Source organism: Zalophus californianus, chromosome 6 (assembly GCF_009762305.2).
Source record: "Zalophus californianus isolate mZalCal1 chromosome 6, mZalCal1.pri.v2, whole genome shotgun sequence".
Classification (NCBI taxonomy): Eukaryota; Metazoa; Chordata; class Mammalia; order Carnivora; family Otariidae; genus Zalophus; species Zalophus californianus.
Window position 1 is genome coordinate 116,261,802 of NC_045600.1, and position 19,587 is coordinate 116,281,388.

General features: G+C 38.4%; 1 protein-coding gene across 1 annotated transcript in view; it reads left to right on the forward strand.

Moving 5' to 3' along the window:
- The first annotated feature begins 8,302 nt into the window (after positions 1-8,302).
- The window catches only part of NRG4 (neuregulin 4), a 58,744-nt gene continuing 47,459 nt past the window's right edge, over positions 8,303-19,587 (forward strand). The window contains exon 1 of the mRNA XM_027569219.1: positions 8,303-8,406. Coding sequence (XP_027425020.1) covers positions 8,303-8,406 — 104 coding nt within the window. The remainder of the gene's footprint in view (positions 8,407-19,587) is intronic.

Consider the following 19,587-nt stretch of genomic DNA (forward strand, 5'->3'; position numbering starts at 1 on the left):
AGATGTCCAACAACAGATGAATGGCTAAAGAAGATGTGGGATATATACACAATGGAATATTATGCAGCCATCAAAAGGAATGAGATCTTGCCATTTGCAACGACGTGGATGGAACTGGAGGGTGTTATGCTGAGTGAAATAAGTCAATCAGAGAAAGACATGTAGCATATGACCTCACTGATATGAGGAATTCTTAATCTCAGGAAAAAACTGAGGGTTGCTGGAGTGGTGGGGGTGGGAGGGATGGGGTGGCTGGGTGATAGACAGTGGGGAGGGTATGTGCTATGGTGAGCGCTGTGAATTGTGCAAGACTGTTGAATCACAGATCAGTACTTCTGAAACAAATAATGCAATATGTATTAAGAAAAAAAAAGAAGAAGAGAGCAGGAGGGGAAGAATGAAGGGGAGTATGTTGGAGGGGGAGATGAACCATGAGAGATGATGGACTCTGAAAAACAAACTGAGGGTTCTAGAGGGGAGGGGGTCTGGGTTGGGTTAGCCTGGTTATGGGTATTAAAGAGGGCACATTCTGCATAGAGCACTGGGTGTTATGCACAAACAATGATTCATGGAACACTACATCAAAAACTAATGATGTAATGTATGGTGATTAACATAACAATAAAAAATTATTTTAAAAAATGATTCTGCCTTTGGCTCAGGTCATGATCCTGGGGTCCTGGAATGGAGTCCCGCATCAGGCTCTTTGCTCAACAGGGAGCCTGCTTCTCCCTCTGCCTGCTATTCCCTCTGCTTGTACTCTCTCTTGCTCTCTCTCTGGCAAACAAATAAATAAAATCTTTTAAAAAAATGTTAGATTTCCTATTTTAGAATCGTATAGACTCAAAGGTAAGGTTTATTTGCATTGTGCAAAAAATAATTAATACCAAACCAACTGCCATGATATATCTCTGAATAATACATCTTGCATGTCATGGGTGAAGTCACAGTCCATTAACTCTTATATAAGATTTAGTAGTCATTTTTCTTTCTTTTTTTTTAAGACTTTATTTATTTATTTATTAGGGAGCAGTGGGAGGAGCAGAGGGAGAGGGAGAAGCAGATTGTTTGCTGAGTGCAGAGGCTAATGTGGGGCTCTATCTTAAGACCCTGAGATTATGACCTGAGCTGAAATGAAGAGTCTTAATTGATTTAGTCACCCTGGCACCCCAAGATTTAGTGGTCATTTTCATGTTAGTGTACAGTATCATAGTTCTATAGTTCAAATAAAATAAAGTTTACCAATTTTTCATAAAAATACCATTTTTTTGTTTTTAGAGAGAGTGTGTACTTGTGCATGGGGGGAAAAGGGGGAAGAGAGGGGCAGAGGGAAAGGAAGAGAGAATCTTAAGCAGGCTTCACACCCAACATGGATCCACACTTGGGGCTTGATCTCACGACTCTGAGATCATGACCTGAGCTGAAATCAAGAGTCAGAAGCTTAAACGACTGAGCCACCTAGGTACCCCAAAAATACCATTTTAATATTCAAACACTGTAAGCTAACATGATTAAGATAGTCGATAGATAGATATGTATATGTGTGTGAGTATGTATATGTATACATATATAAAGATTGTAGTTATGTAAAATTGCCCTTGAAAGTGGGAAATAATATGCAATAATGAATTGTTTTCAGAGCATGGGATTATATGAGTTTATTTAAATATTTTCTTAAAAGAATGAATATAATAGTTTCAGTGTTGTGATTTTAGAAAAGATAACCATCTAAATGCTTTGCATAGTTTAGATAATTATATGATGAAGAACCCTGTACTTCATTTAAACAAAATGATAGTTTTAGTAAACATTTTTAAATTATTTATTATTTTTAAAATTCATAGCTTTCTTTAATGCATATGTTATTTTCCTAGTAGTTTTGTTGCCATCAATATTAATCATGTTCAGTAATTATATTCATTTCAAATTGAACATGATGATATATGCTCTATTGGAACTATTACCTCTTTTTAGTTTTGTAAGTTCTTGAAATCATCATTTATATAAATGTCACGTGCTTCAGAAGCAAATTCCTTTTTTAAAAATACTCTATGGAACACTTGTCCATAAGTTCCCAATTAAAATTCTTTTTCTCTACAACCTTACACAGCACTCTTGAATTATTCCATATGCAAAGATAAGGGGTCTAAATGATGTGAGAAACAAAGGCAGAAGAAAAATTATTAAATTTTCTTACCACCTACAGCCCACTGACAAGTCCTTGAAACAGGCAGAGTGACATTCCTCTAGGGACTCAACTGCCTCAATGTTGACACTTTGCTAAGGGCAAAAGGCAAGCCTAGCCCGACTCTCCAGGATCCTGTAAGTCTACTTTAACATATAAAAATTCCTTTAGAAATTTCCTTTACCTCTAAACCCGAGATATGTTTGGAAATCACCCCCCAAGCATATGACCCACCGATATACATCTGAAGGGTCTCATGACTAAGGTTTTATTAGCCCATAATAAATGACTTTTCCCAACAATAGCTAGCCCCCTCAAGGTCCTGGAAACCTTGCTTCCAAAATTCCTTAGAGACTTATGCACTCCCTAACCCCCTCCCAACTTGAAAGTATATAATGGGCCGCTCCTCATGACCCCAGTGCGGCTCTTTCTGCCCACGGGTCCTGTCCCCGGGCTTTAATAAAACCACCTTTTTGCACAAAGATGCCTCAAGAATTCTTTCTTCGCTGTCAGCTTCAAACCCTAACATCTTTCCTACATCATAAAGAATGTGGTTTATTTTATAACTTTAAAAATCGGACAGTGATTTGAAAGGGTAACTTAGTACAAGTCCTTTTATGAATAAAATTCTTCTTCATTTGCAACTCTGAACATGAGAACTGAAAGGGGTGGTTCCCTTGGCTGGTGCCTGACCTCTGTGCACACCTTGGTCTTTGTCTCAACCTCGCCCACACTGCACACTGCAGCCATATAAATCTGATTTTCAGTATTTTATAAAATGAAAGGCACAGCTGTTGTAGGCTGCAGTATTGAAAAACTTTTGACTGCATATCGAACAAAATTTATTGTTTGTATGAATGTAAGTTTTTATTGAGGTAAGCCCTGTTTGTTTGGAAAAAGGTCTCTTGCAGTGAGCCAGTGATTGTTTCAAATTAAGTAGATTTAATTTCTCTCTCTGTCTCTGTCTCTCATTGTCTGTATGAGAAAGAGTGATTGGCTTTGTGAGAACCTGGGTATTACTCCTGTGTTAATAGGAAGTTGTTGAGATTTCTGTTACAAAGTCTTTCTGTCAGGAGTAAGTCACTTTATAAAATGAAATTGAGAGCTTATAAATCACAGAGTATCCTTCATCTCTTCATATATATTTGTTAATTCCTTTGTTTCTGTTAGAGCAGATAACTTCACACATAAGCATGTCTTAATAGCTATTTGCTTTGCCAGATGCCAGACATTTTTTAAAATTTAGGCATATGTAGATTGGTAAAAATAATGTTCAATCTACAGGAAATTTAACAGTACTTTAATAAAAGTTTCAAAGTTTCTATGGAAATGCAAACCTTTTAAATGCTGTTCAAGATTTTTCTGTAGTGTATTTTTATCTATTTCTGCTAAGCTGAAAAATTTGAAGTTATTCTGTTTAAAAGTCAGATTAGAAATAGGCTTTATGAAAAAGTAAAAAGTCAATTCAGGTCATTCAGTTTAATTTGCTGAGTCATATCTTTTGTGTATAATCTTATATAGTATACTACTACATTAATAATGTTTATTAAAAATAAAGCTTGACTTTTCTGCAGAGAGATTTAAGATTACATTATTTAGGCAATCACTTACATTCAGTGTGTTTATATTGTTTAATGTTGATTTTTTAGGTTTTTATGTTTATTTTTTTATTGATATGTAGTAAGTATCCAAAAAATAGATGCCCTAACCAAAGAATTTTGTCACTAGCATATAATGTCTTAATTTTCATCATTTAAAAGTATATTGCTATTAGAATATTTGACTTTTATAATGCCTTCAATAAATAAATTCTCCTAAATTATTAATTTTAGGTGCTGTTTTTCAACACTAAACTTTTGACCAAGAATGAAACTATTTAAAAATTAAGATGTCAACAGGTAATTTCTTGTAAATTTATACTTTTGTCAGTGGATATCACATAGAAATAGAACCACCCCCCACAAAAAGTGTAGTAATACAAATCTGTATTTTTCCCTATCTAAAATTGTTCCAGAAATCTGAAGTATTTTGGTTTTTAAAGATTACATTTTATAGCATGAAACTAGTTTTAGACTTAACCACAAAACTATTTTATTTTATTGCCTTTTACACATTGATAAATTCTAGCTTATTCTGTATGATATCAATTTTACAAGAGTAGGTGAAATAAAGATAACAAATAGATTCAGAGATAGTGATTCAAGTTAGATGAGCATTCTTCACAGATAAAATACCAGATGTTGAGAACCTGGCTTGTTATAATCCAGTTAAAAATAAGGACATTAATTTCAGCTACAGAAAGCATTCTATGATAAAATTACACTCCACACCCTCAGTGGGAAATCGCTGTGTGATGATTTCCATGATTCTGATGTAATGTTAATTGGGATTTTGTTAGCCAAATTATTCCTGAAAAGTGGTAAACATTATCTTAGTAAAAGTTGTTTGATTGTAAAGAAGCATCCCATTGTGTAAAAAAAAAAATCCAGAAGAATTAGTTCTGTTTGGTTTACTTTCTTTTTTCCACTTAAGTTTTTTGTAATTGTTTTCCTCTTTACATTTTTATGCCTGTATAGTTATGTTGTGGTGAAGCAGATTATTCTCAATTCTTAAGTAAAAGGAACACTTAAAAATTTTAAATTCTGGTGGTGGAAGCATCTGGCTCAGTAACAATTATATATTAACAAGTTGAAACTTAGTGGGAAATAAATGCTAGATTATTTTTTTGGATGCCAAACTTGAGTAATGCTTTTCTCCTTCACATGATTCTAGGTCATTTTCTAGACAGTTAGGAACCAACAATGTGCAATTTTAAAGCAATGAAATTCCCCCTTCAAGGCCAAAAGATAAAGTGTTCAGCAATTTGCTTTTCTAATTATAAAAGTAGTAGTTTTATATATAATTTATATATAAAAATGATGTAGTATACATCAATTATACTACTATAATTAGTAGTATAATTGATGTAGGAATATAGGTGAGGTTTGGTGGGGTGGGGTCTGGAGCTGACTGCCAAAAAAGAATTCTTGAGACATCTGCATGGGGACAGGACCCAGCGGCAGAAAGAGCTGCTGCAGGGGGTTGTGAAGGGTAGCTGATTATACGCTTGGGGATTAGGGGAGGTAAGGAAAAGGGAGGATTTCAGAAGAACTTTCATATGCTAAAGATGACCTACCAGATACCAGAAGCCTTGCCACTGTCAAGTTAAGGTTGTTTTTCCCTCTAGTAAGGCATTAACATTAAGGCAGTTCGGAGCTTCCTGGAGGAACGTCACAAATATCCCATCCATGAGTCGGGGGAGGGAGGAGGTTGCAGGGTGTCAAGCTTGTGCTTTGTCCTCAGCTAGCCTTCTGTTCCCTCATAATGATTCAGTGAATTCTATATTTATGATGTGGTTTTGGAATATAGGTGAAGTTCATGGTGTGAGGTCCGGAACTGACAACTAATAAAGAATTCTTGAGACGTGTCTGGATGGGCTGCAGGTTATAAGGACATTTAATTGTATCTATATTTCCTTCTGGAAGCTAGGTTATTGATAGAAATGCTTTGTTCTTGTAGATTGCTAAGATATTTGTAAACTGAGGGAGACTCAGGTCTTGCAGGGTTGTGATCTCTTTAATTATCTGTGTTTCCTTTCCTTAGCTTTAGGGCAGCCAGGAGTGCATTAGGAATGTCACATATATCCCATGGCAGGGTAGGATTGTGAGGTGTCAACTTCTGCTTTGTCCTCAGCTTGCCTTCTGTTCCCTCATCAGTTATTTCTAAGTTTTTCTATATAATGGTTTGGTCACCAGGAGTGAAAGAAAAGGGATTTAACAAAAATAGGTTTGGGGGGTGCCTGGGTAGCTCAGTCAGTTAAGTGGCTGCCTTCGGTTCAGATCATGATCTCAGGGTCCTGGGATCGAGCTCCACATCAGGCTCCCTGCTGGGCGGGGAGCCTGCTTCTCCCTCTGCCTCTGCCTGCCACTCCCCCTTCTTGTGCTCTCTCTCTCTCTCAAATAAATAAATAAAATCTTTAAAAAAATAGGTTTGGGGGAAGGAGGTGCAGGATGGAAGGAAGAAGAAGATACCATGGGAGACAAGGAAGGCAAAGAGATAAGGAAGGATAAAGGAAAGATCAAAGATAAAGAAGGATGTAAGGATGGAGAAAGAAGGGGGGAGAAAAAGCAAGCAAGAGAGAAATGGAAGTTTAGGGGCGCCTGGGTGGCTCAGTCGGTTAAGCGGCTGCCTTCGGCTCAGGTCATGATCCCGGGGTCCTGGGATCAAGCCCCGCGTCAGGCTCCCTGCTCAGCAGAGAGGCTGCTTCTCCCTCTCTGCCTGCCTCTCTGCTTACTTGTGCTCTCTATCTCTCTGTCAAATAAATAAAATAAAATCTTAAAAAAAAAAAGAGAGAGAAATGGAAGTTTATTTTTTCAATATTCTAAAAGCTTTGACTGCATATCAAACAATGACTAGGTTTTTAATTTTACTTTAGAACTTTAGATGTCTTTTCAGTTACCAGCTATTACCTAAAATCCTCTTGCATATCGAGACTTTGTAAGATTACTTTTTGGGTTTGTTGTTGTTGTTTTAAAGATTTTATTTTGATGTAATCTCTACACCCAACGTGGGGCTTGAATCCACAACCCCAGATCAAAAGTCGCATTCTCTACCAACTTAGCCAGCCTGTAGTCACATGCCAGCCAGGTGCCCCTGGGTTTTTCTTTTCTTTTTTTTTTTTTTCAGTTTAAATTTGTCATACATAAAAATATTTAGAAGGATAATTTTGGAAATCAATTACTTCAATTATATAAATAATTTTCCCACAGCAGTTTCAGAGTTTAATGAATTTGGCACCTAAAAAGAAATATAAGAATTTAAATACACCTGTGTAACAGAGAAGCTCTAAACAAAGCTGCAGAATCTCAGTATTAAATGAGAAAGGTTGCTGTTTACTTTAAGGTCCTAACTGCCTTTTAAAAATCTAATGAATATAAAGATTCCCTATTTCTGTAATATAGCCTATAAATCTATTATAATTAATGGCCATATCCTTAAGACAGATTAATTTTTCCCTCAAAGGGCTAGAAGTCCGTGCTTATCAAATAAGAAATAAGATTAAGTTCCTCATTTTTTTAAAAGATTTTATTTATTTATTTGACAGAGAGAGACATAATGAGAGAGGGAAAACAAGCAGGGGGAGTGGGAGAGGGAGAAGCAGGCTTCTCGCTGAGCAGGGAGCCCAATGTGGGGCTCGATCCCGGGACCCTAGGATCATGACCTGAGCCGAAGGCAAATGCTTAACTTCTGAGCCACCCAGGCACCCTTAAGTTCCTCATTTTGAGAAGGAATTCTTCATTCTAATTTTTTTTTAATTTTAATTTTTATTTATTTTTTTCTTCATTCTAATTTTTAGAATTGCTACTATCTTGAGGGAGCAGAAGGCTAGTTGAGGACAGGGCATAACCTGACACCTGCATCCTCCCCCACCCCTCCCCCCACCCCTTCCCCCACCCCTGGGTGGGACATGTGTGACAGTCTTCCAGGAAGCTTCCAACTATCTTAATGTTAATGGTTTGCTAGAGGAGTAAACAACCTTGACAATGGCAATCCCTCCATTATCTTGTAGATCCTCTTTAGCATATAAAAGTTCTTTCAAAACCTCCCTTTTTCCATACCTCCCCCAACCCCATACTATATAATCAGCCACCCCTCACAACCCCAGGGCAGCAGCTCTTTCAGCCCATGGGTCCTATTCCCATGCTTTTTTTTTTTTTTTTTAAGATTTTATTTATTTATTTGACAGAGAGACACAGTGAGAAAGGGAACACAAGCAGGAGCAGAGGGAGAAGCAGGCCTCCTGCTCAGCAGGGAGCCCGATGCGGGGCTCGATCCCAGGACCCTGGGATCATGACCTGAGCCGAAGGCTGAAGCCTAACGACTGAGCCACCCAGGCGCCCCTCTATCCCCGTGCTTTAATAAACCACCATTTTGCACCGAATGTGTCTCAAGAATTCTTTCTTAGGTGTCGGCTCCAGACATCACCCCATCAAACTTCACTTTTTTCCAAAACCTCATTACTTCTGTCTAAGATACTTAGTCTTTTTGCTTGTTTGTTTTTCTCTGTTTAATTTATGTATGTGTTTAGATCACGAAGAGCTATGTGGTCCCAGTCACAGGTCATTTTGCCTGAATGGAGGGATTTGTTATGTGGTACCTACTATTCCCAGCCCATTCTGTAGGTAAGTGAAATGGACTGATGTGGGGGAGGGTCATTTTATTTTTTACTGTCTACTAACTTCTTTGAGAAGTGATAAATATTGAACAAAAAGTATAAGATGAAAAAATGTGAGGAATGCTCTTATTTATATAGAACAAAATTATACTTTTAAAACAAAAAGTAGCAAATCACAGTCTTGCTCAAATTGTTTATTTTGAAAATTGGTGGTAGTTTCAAGCCTAATCCGATTTTTATAATAATCCATTTCAGTGAACTCTGTATGATTTTAGCAATTTAGGGAAGACACTCTATGTTTAATATTAATGACAAAACAGGTAGAGAACTCACTAATGTACAAAAGCCCAACATGAGACATTTTGCTGAGTTTAGAATACATAAATACACGATTAACTGTTGTGGTGTCGTTTTGGAATATAGGTGAGGTTCAGTGGGGTGAGGTCTGGAGCCGATGACCAAGAATTCTTGAGACGTCTTTGGTACAAAATGGTGATTTATTAAAGCATGGGGACAGCACCCGTGGGCAGAAAGAGCTGCTGCCCCAGGGTTGTTAAGGGTGGCTGATTTTATACTTGGCAGTTGAGAGAGGTAAGGAAAAGGGAGGATTCAAAAGGATGATCATATTAAAGAAGACTCAACAGGATACCAGAGGCCTTGCCATTACCAAGTTAAGGTTGTTTTTCCCTCTAGCAAGGCATTAACATTAAGATAGTTGGGAACATCCTGGAAGAATGTCACATATCCCACCCAGGATTGGGCTTGGGGGGAGGTTGCAGGGTGTCAGCTTGTGCTTTGTTTTTAGCTAGCATTCTGTTCCCTTATCATTTGTATCAAAGTTTACATTTGATATATTAAAAAGAAAATGAAGCATTAAGTTTTTCTAATGGTGTCAACAAATAAAGAAGAAGGCTGTTTTGTTTTAAATAATATGATTTCACATTGGGATCATATAGCCAGATCAATAAAAGACTTGAAAATAGTACTTGTTTAGCTGGCTTCCTTTGAGTTTGGTTAGATAGGATTTAAGGGGGAGATAATAAACTTACTTTATTTATTTATTTATGTATCTATCTACTTATTTATTTATAAGATGTTTAAGAATTTATGAGAGAGAGAGAGAGACAGAATAAGCAGTGGGCAGAGGGAGAGGGACAAGCAGACTCCCCACTGAGCAGGAAGCCTGAAGTGGGGCTTGATCCCAGGACCTTGAGATCATGACCTGAGCAGAAGGCAGACCCTCAAGGGAATGAGTCACCCAGGCACCCCGATAAACCTCTTTTATTTTTATTTTATTTTTTAAGGTTTTATTTTATTTTTTGAAACAGAGAGACAGTGAGAGAGGGACCACAAGCAGGGGGAGTGGGAGAGGGAGAAGCAGGCTTCCCAAAGAGCAGGGAGCCCGATGTGGGGCTTGATCCCAGGACCCTGGGATTATGACCTGAACTGAAGGCAGACACTTAGTAACTGAGCCACCCAGGTGCCCCAATAAACCTCTTTTAATACATGAATTAGCAACATATTACTACCAATGATGTCCATAGAGTTTAGTGGAGCTAACACCTAAGGACCTCAAGATTTTTTGTGGCATGTGCGTGAATTACTCTGTTTTTGTTCTTTAACTGAAATGAGAGGTATAAAATCTACATTAAAGATCTTTCTAAGGTAAAATTCATAGGAAAAGTGAAAAATAATTTTTTGAGATTTAGTGTGGAGGAAGGGAGACATAAATAACCTCATAATTATCTCAAGATGTTCTCAGAGGTTTCCCTATGGGATGACTAAGTATTTTTCCTCTCAAGGTAATAAAGTGAAAAAGAAGGAGATAGAAGAACAAATCAACAATTGTTTTGTACCTACTAGGTGCCTCTACATTTTTCTTTCATCTTAAAACCTATTTATAAAAATACAATTTATGAATGATAAACTACTTTTTAAAAGTGCACAATTGAGGAATTTTGACAAATGTTTATACCCATGAAACCACTACCACCATAACAACATACAGAACATTTGTATTATACCACATTTGCTGACCAAAATTTTAATTTACATTTTCATGTTTCATCATGAAAAACCTTAGAGGAAAGGGGAAAAGAAGACCTAAGGAAATAGAAAAATAAGGAAAATGAGAAATAACTGACTTGCCAAAGTCATACATGTAGGACTAAATTAAAGAAATGTCCTTGAGTACAAAGTATAACTCCCAAGTTTCACCTAATCTTACGGTATATTCATTCTGAATTCTTTCTAATGGGATAGAGCATGTGGTATTCATAAAATGAAACAAAAATACTCATCAGAACAAATATATTTCATAATTAAAAGATACTGATGTTTGGTATCTTGATTTTGGTAATGGCTACTTGGGTAAAAAGGCTGTCCTTTCTCCATTGACTTACTTTTGCACCTTTGTCAAAAATCAATTGATTCTACATGTATGGGTCTATTTCTGGACTATTGTATTCCATTGATCTATGTTTCTATCTTTCACGAATATCAAACCATCTTGATAACTGTAAATTTATAATAAGTGAAATCAGGTCATGTGAGTCCTTAACTTTGTTCTTCAGCTCATTTATCTTTATCTTTTCTTTCTAAAAGACAGTATTTCAATGTTAAACTTTTACAAATATTTAGCTGCATATTATAAATTTTGTGGTCTGTTGTTCATCTCTAAGGTAGACATTTTTTCCAGTGTGATTTCTTCTTTAACCTGTGTGGGGATGTTGCTGTTACCCTTTAACATTTATATCTAATTTAATTGCATTGTGGTCACAGTTCTTCGTCTATCCAGCTCTACCCTTACTATTTGTCTGTATATTAATGGTGTGTTTATACTGCACTGAATAAGTTGAAAGAAAGGATTAAGAGTACTGAAATTTGGAGAATCACTGAGATGGGAAGAAAAGTAGTGTCTTACTTCAGGCTGCTATAGCAAAAAAAAAAAAATCAGTCTGGGTGAATTATGAACAATAGAAATTTATTTCTCATAATTCTGGTGGCCAGAAATCTGAGATCAGGATGCTAGCATGATTAGGTTTTGGTGAGTGCCTTCTTCCTGGTTTGCAGATGTATTTGGATAGATCTTTTGATTGGCAGGTTTATATTCAGGAAGAGCTGGTAAGGAACCAGCTTTTAGAATGCAGAACCATTCTGTGGGATTAGTACCCTCTGTGCAGTGTGGGTTGTATAGCTTGGAGTTCTTCAACACCCGGAAAGAAAGTGAAGTCAGGGAAGACACAGAAAAGGAGGGCATATACTGACTAAGGGTTAAGTTAAGTTGAACAGCAGATACATTTTAAATCATTATTTTATAAAAGTAATTGCTTTCCAATAATTTTAGGACTAGGTTGGACCTTTTTTTTTTAAGGCTTTTATTTATTTTTTTATTATGTTAATCACCATATATTACATCATTAGTTTTTGATGTAGTGTTCCAAGATTCATTATTTGCATACAACGCCCAGTGCTCCAGCAGAACGTGCCCAATTTAATACCCATCACCAGGTTAACCCATCCTCCCACCCCTGTCCCCTCTAGAACCCTCAGTTTCTTTTTCAGAGTCCATCGTCTCTCATTGTTCATCTCCCCCTCCGATTTCCCCCCCTTCATTCTTACCCTCCTGCTATCTACTTCTTTTTTTTTCTTTTAACATATAATGTATTATTTGTTTCAGAGGTACAGATCTGTGATTCAACAGTCTTGCACAATTCACAGTGCTCACCATAGCACATACCCTCCCCAATGTCTTTCACCCAGCCACCCAATCTCTCCCACCCCCCACCACTCCAGCAACCCTCAGTTTGTTTCCTGAGATTAAGAATTCCTCATATCAGTGAGGCCATATGATACATGTCTTTCTCTGACTGACTTATTTCAATCAGCATAACAATCTCTAGTTCCTTCCACGTCTTGCAAATGGCAAGATTTAATTCCTTTTGATGGCTGCATAATATTCCATTGTATATGTATATACCACATCTTTATCCATTCATCTCTCGATGGACATCTTGACTCTTTACACAGTTTGGCTATTGTGGACATTGCTGCTATAAACATAGGGGTGCACGTACCCCTTTGGATCCCTACATTTGTATCTTTTGGGTATATACTCAGTAGTGCAATTGCTGGATCGTATGGTAGCTCTATTTTCAACTTTTTGAAGAACCTCCATACTGTTTTCCAGAGTGGTTGTACCAGCTTGCATTCCCACCAACAGTGTAGGAGGGTTCCCCTTTCTCCCCACCCTCTCCAACATCTGTCATTTCCTGACTTGTTAATTTTAGCCATTCTGACCGGTGTGAGGTGGTATCTCATTGAGGTTTCGATTTGGATTTCCCTGATGCCGAGTGATGTTGAGCACTTTTTCATGTGTCTGTTGGCCACTTGGATGTCTTCTTTGGAAAAATGTCTGTTCAAGTCTTCTGTCCATTTCTTGATTGGATTATTTGTTCTTTGGGTGTTGAGTTTGATAAGTTCTTTATAGATTTTGGATACTAGCCCTTTATCTGATATGTCATTTCCAAATATCTTCTCCCATTCTGTTGGTTGTCTTTTGGTTTTCTTAACTGTATCTTTTGCTGTGCCAAAGCTTCTTATCTTGATGAAATCCCAACAGTTCATTTTTGCCCTTGCTTCCCTTGCCTTTGGTGATATTTCTAGGAAGAAGTTGCTGTGGCTGAGGTCGAAGAGGTTGCTGCCTGTGTTTTCCTTTAGGATGTTGATGGACTCCTGTCTCACACTTAGCTCTTTCAACCATTTTGAGTTTATTTTTGTGTGTGGTGTAAAGAAATGGTCCAGTTTCATTCTTCTGCATGTGGCTGGCCAATTTTCGCAACACCATTTGTTGAAGAGACCGTCTTTTTTCCATTGGACATTCTTTCCTGCTTTGTTAAAGATTAGTTGACCATAGAGTTGAGGGTCCATCTCTGGGCTCTTGATTCTGTTCCATTGATCTGTGTGTCTGTTTTTGTGCCAGTACCATAGCGTCTTGATGATGACAGCATTGTAATAGAGCTTAAAGTCCAGAATTGTGATGCCACCAGCTTTGCTTTTCTTTTTCAACATTCCTCTGGCTATTCGGGGTCTTTTCTGGTTCCATACAAATTTTAGGATTATTTGTTCCATTTCTTTGAAAAAAGTAGATGGTATTTTGATAAGGATTGCATTAAATGTGTAGATTGCTCTAGGTAGCATTGACATCTTCACAATATTTGTTCTTCCAATCCATGAGCATGGAACGTTTTTCCCTTTCTTTGTGTCTTCCTCAATTTCTTTCATGAGTATTTTATTTTATTTTATTTTTCATGAGTATTTTATAGTTTTCTGAGTACAGATTCTCTACCTCTTTGGTTAGATTTATTCTAGATATCTTATGGTTTTGGGTGCAATTGTAAGTGGGATCGAATCCTTAATTTCTCTTTCTTCTGTCTCGTTGTTTGTGTATAGAAATGGCACTAATTTCTGTGCATTGATTTTATATCCTGCCATTTTACTGAATTCCTGTATGAGTTCTAGCAGTTTTGGGGTGGAGTCTTCTGTGTTTTCCACATAAAGTATCATATCATCTGCAAACAGTGAGAGTTTGACTTCTTTGCTGATTCAGATGCCTTTTATTTCTTTTTGTTGTCTGATTGATGTGGCTAGGGTTTCTAGTACTGTGTTGAATAGCAGTGCTGAGAATGGACATCCCTGCCATGTTCCTGACCTTAGGGGAAAAGCTCTCAGTTCTTCCCTATTGAGAATGATATTTGCTGTGGGTTTTTCATAGATGGCTTTTATGATAATGAGGTATGTACCCTCTATCCCTATACTCTGAAGAGTTTTGATCAAGAAAGGATGCTGCACTTTGTCAAATGCTTTTTCTGCATCTATTGAGAGGATCATATGATTCTTGTTCTTTCTTTTATTAATGTATTGTATCACGTTGATTGATTTGCGGATGTTGAACCATCCTTGCAGCCCAGGGATAAATCCCACTGGGTCATGGTGAATAACCCTTTTAATGTACTGTTGGATCCTTTTGGCTAGTATTTTGGTGAGAATTTTTGCATCCATGTTTATCAAGGATATTGGTCTGTAATTCTCCTTTTTCATGGGGTCTTTGTCTGGTTTGGGGATCAAGGTAATTCTGGCCTCATAAAATGAATTTGGAAGTTTTCCTTCCATTTCTATTTTTTGGAACAGTTTCAGGAGAATAGGTATTAATTCTTCTTTAAATGTCTGATAGAATTCCCCTGGGAAGCCATCTGGCCCCGGGCTTTTGTTTCTTGGGAGATTTTTGATGACTGCTTCAATTTCTTTAGTGGCTATAGGTCTGTTCAGGTTTTCTATTTCGTCCTGGTTCAATTTTGGTAGTTGATACATCTCTAGGAATGCACCCATTTCTTCCAGGTTATCTAATTTGCTGGCATAGAGTTGCTCATAATATGTTCTTATAATTGTTTGTATGTCTTTGGTGTTGGTTTTGATCTCTCCTCTTTCATTCATGATTTTGTTGATTTGGGTCATTTCTCTTTTCTTTTTGATAAGTCTGGCCAGGGGTTTATCAATCTTGTTTATTCTTTCAAAGAACCAGCTCCTAGTTTCGTTGATCTGTTCTACTGTTCTTTTGGTTTCTAGTTCATTGATTTCTGCTCTGATCTTTATTATTTCTCTTCTCCTGCTGGGTTTAGGCTTTATTTGCTGTTCTTTCTCCAGCTCCTTTAGGTGTAGGGTTAGGTTGTGTATTTGAGACCTTTCTTGGTTCTTGAGAAAGGCTTGTATTGCCATATACTTTCCTCTCAGGACTGCCTTTGCTGTATCCCAAAGATTTTGAACAGTTGTATTTTCATTATCATTGGTTTCCATGAATTTTTTTAATTCTTCTTTAATTTCCTGGTTGACCCATTCATTCTTTAGTAGGATGCTCTTTAGCCTCCATGTATTTGAGTTCTTTCCGACTTTCCTCTTGTGATTGAGTTCTAGTTTCAAAGCCTTGTGGTCTGAAAATATGCAGGGAATGATCCCAATCTTTTGGTACCGATTGAGACCTGATTTGTGACCTAGGATGTGATCAATTCTGGAGAATGTTCCATGGGGACTAGAGAAGAATGTGTATTCCGTTGCTTTGGGATGGAATGTTCCGAATATGTCTGTGAAGTCCATTTGGTCTAGTGTGTCATTTAAAGTCTATTTCCTTGTTGATCTTTTGCTTAGATGATCTCTCCATTTCAGTGAGGGGGGTGTTTAAGTCCCCCACTATTATTGTATTGTTGTCAATGTGTTTCTTTGCTTTTGTTATTAATTGGCGTATATAATTGGCTGCTCCCATGTTAGGGGCATAGATATTTACAATTGTTAGATCTTCTTGTTGGATAGACCCTTTAAGTAGGATATAGTGTCCTTCCTCATCTCTTATTACAGTCTTTGGTTTAAAATCTAATTTGTCTGATATAAGGATTGCCACCCCAGCTTCCTTTTGGTGTCCATTAGCATGGTAAATGGTTTTCCACCCCCTCACTTTCAATCTGGGGGTGTCTTTGGGTCTAAAATGAGTCTCTTGCAGACAGCATATTGATGGGTCTTATTTTTTTATCCAGTCTGATAGCCTGTGTCTTTTGATTGGGGCATTTAGCCCATTTACATTCAGGGTAACTATTGAAAGGTATGAATTTAGTTCCAATGTATTGCCTGTAAGGTGACTGTTACTATATATTGTCTGTGTTCCTTTCTGATCTATGCTGCTTTTAGGCTCTCTCTTTGCTTAGAGGACCCCTTTCAATATTTCTTGGAGGGCTGGTTTCGTGTTTGCAAATTCCTTTAGTTTTTGTTTGTCCTGCAAGCTTTTTATCTCTCCTTCTATTTTCAATGACAGCCTAGCTGGATATAGTATTCTTGGCTGCATATTTTTCTCGTTTAGTGCTCTGAAGATCTCATGCCAGTACTTTCTGGCCTGCGAGGTCTCTGTGGATAGGTCTGTTGCCAATCTAATATTTCTACCATTGTAGGTTACATATCTCTTCTCCCGAGCTGCTTTCAGGATTTTGTCTTTGTCTCTGAGCCTTGTAAGTTTTCCTATTAGATGTTGGGGTGTTGTCCTATTATTATTGATTTTGAGAGGGGTTCTCTGTGCCTCCTGGATTTTGATGCCTGTTTCCTTCCTCACATTAGGGAAGTTCTCTGCTATTATTTGCTCCAATATACGTTCTGCCCCTCTCTCTCTTTCTTCTTCTTCTGGGATCCCAATTATTCTAATGTTGTTTCGTCTTATCGTATCACTTATCTCTCGAATTCTGCCCTCGTGATCCTGTAGTTGTTTATCTCTCTTTTCTCAGCCTCTTTAGTTTCCATCATTTGGTCTTCTATATCACTGATTCTCTCTTCTGCCTCATTTATCCTAGCAGTTAGTGCCCCCATTTTTGATTGCACCTCATCAGTAGCCTTTTTGATTTCAACTTGGTTAGATTTTAGGTCTTTTATTTCTCCAGAAAGGGTTTCTCTAATAACTTCCTCGCTTTTTTCAAGCCCAGCTAGTATCTTTAAAATCATGATTCTGAACTCTAGGCCCGACATCGTACTAATGTTCGTATTGAGTAGGTCCCTGGTTGACGGTACTACTTCTTGTTCTTTTTGCTGAGGTGATTTTTTTCATCTTGTCATTTTGTCCAGAGGAGAATAGATGAATGAGAGAACAAAATGCTAACAGGTTAACAACGTCCCCAGCAAATATACTGTATACAAGTCAGAATAGACCTGAAACCTGGGGAAAAGAAAGGGAAAGAAAGAAAAAAGTAAGAGAAAAAAGAAAAACAGAAAGAAAAAGATAAAAACAAAAACAGAACAATAGAAAAAAAGCAGAATATGATCAGGCTAGTGCATAGATCCGTGCCATACACTAGATTTTGGGCGTATTTTGGTCTGTTAGAAAAAAGTTCCTCCTAAAATTTTAAAGGAAGAAAGACATATATGTACAAAATAAGGGTCGATAGAATGAAGGGATGGAAGATGATTGTAAAGATGAAAATTATAAAAGATTTTATAAAAGGAATTGATAAGTTGTTTTAAAAAAGAAAGAAGAAGATTTAAAAAAAAAAGAAAAAAGGGAGAGAATGTGGTCAGGCAGAAGACTAGAACAAAGCCATACACTAGTGATTTAGGGTATATTTTGATCTGTTACAAGAAACTGTATCTCAAAATTTTAAAGAGAGAACAACTTATAAATATATGCCAAAAATAAGGGTAACTACTGTGAAGAGATAAAATATGACTCTAAAAATGAAAAATAAAAAATGTTTTTTTTTAAAAATGATTGATAAGATGTTGGTTGAGAAAGGGAAAAAGAAAAATTAAAAACAAAAGAGTTAAAAAAATTAACTTTGATGAACTAATGGATCATGGTAAAAAAAGAAGCCATGAATTCTATGTGCAGTATTCCCCTAGCGCTGGAGTTCTCCCGTTCTCCTTGATCGGTAAACTTGGTCTTGGCTTGCTGGCTGTTCGTGCTGATCTTCTGGGGGAGGGGCCTGTTGCCGTGGTTCCCAAATATCTTTGCCGGAGGCTGAATTGCCCCACCCTTGTGAGTCCAGGCTAAGCAAGCTGCTCGGGTTTGCTCTCAGGAGCTGTTGTTCCCTGCATGCGGGTGAAAATGGTGGCCTCCCAATCTCCGCCCGGAGGATCTGAGAACTCGGGTCCCGCTCCTCAGTGCGCCCCCAGAGAAAAGCAGTCACTCCCGTGTCCCCGGTCTCTGGCCGCACTCCGTGCTCACCCGGCGTCTGACTGAGCGTTTGTATCTCTGGCACCCAACCCCGTGTGGAGTCTCCAAACCCAGCAGATCCCTGTGGTGCATCCCCACGCCGCTCCTCCCGGGGGAGAAAGGGGAGTCTCCCGGCTCTGCCTCTTGTTGGGTCCCTGCTGGAGGAGCAGTGGCCCGACTGGGCCGTGGATCACAGTTTATGGCAACCCCAAGCTGAGAGCCCACGCCTCGGCTCTGTCTCTGCAGCCGGCTTCCCCGCTCCGATAGCTGGGAGCTCTGCCGCACTCAGGCACCCCCGGTCTTTCTGTGACCCCAAGGGTCCTGAGACCACACTGTCCCGGGAGGATTCCACCCCCCGCTTAGCCACTGGAGCGATGTCCCTCAGTGGAGCCGACTTCTAAAAGTTCTGATTTTGTGCTCTGCGGCTCTATCACTTGCCAGTGCGGCCTACGGAGGCCCCCTCCTCCACCATCTATCCTCCCGAATATCGCCTCGGATTCACTTCTCCGCACGTCCTACCTTACAGTAAGTGGTCGCTTCTCTGTTCAGAGAGTTGTTGCTACTCTCTTCTTCCGTCTCCTGTTGAGTTCGTAGGTGTTCAGAATGGTTTGATCCCTATCCAGCTGAATTCCTGAGACCAGACGAAATCCAGGTCTCCTACTCCTCCGCCATCTTGCTCTGCCCCTTCTTGTGACTATTTCTTCTCAATTGCCTTCAGCTCAAAATCATCCTTATGTAAGAATGGCATATTTTGGGGTGGCATATTCTGCTACCATTCATCCTTTGGGACTGCAGAGTTTCATCATACTTCCTGCTGTTTAGATTTGGAGGTCTAGGGATTGCTAAAGGATTTGAACAGGGTTTTTATAGGTCAGGCTTGTGGGACTCTTTGGTAATGCAGTCCACTCAAAAATTTACTAGGCTCTAGATATTTCTCTATTTTTACTCAGTTCAGTGCAGGTAACCACACTAATGATCTTGTATAAACAATTTTTACTTAAAAAGTTCAGGTTTTTCACTTAATGCCTTTTTTTTTTTGAGAGAGAGTGAGAGCACATGTGCAGGTGTTGGGGACAGCAGGGTGGGCAGGGGAGAGGGAGAGAGAATCTCAAGCAGGCTACATGCTCGATATGGGGCTCAGTCTCACAACCTTGAGATCATGACCCAAGCCAAAGTCAAGAGTCAGATGCTTAACCCAGTGAGCCACCCAGGTGCCTCTTAATGTCCTCTATTTTGAGTTCATTCCTTCTCTTTCAACTTAATGGTAGTTAACTTGAGCCATCTGAAATAGCAGGCTTGGTTTGGGAAGTCTACTTACTCAATCTTATTTTCACCTCTGAGCTGGCTACCATTGTCTGGCAAAGATATGAATGAAAGGCCTGGGGTGCAGTCTTACCTCATGCTAAGATTATTACTTAGCAACAATCTCCAATCATTGCTTCAGTTTTGGTT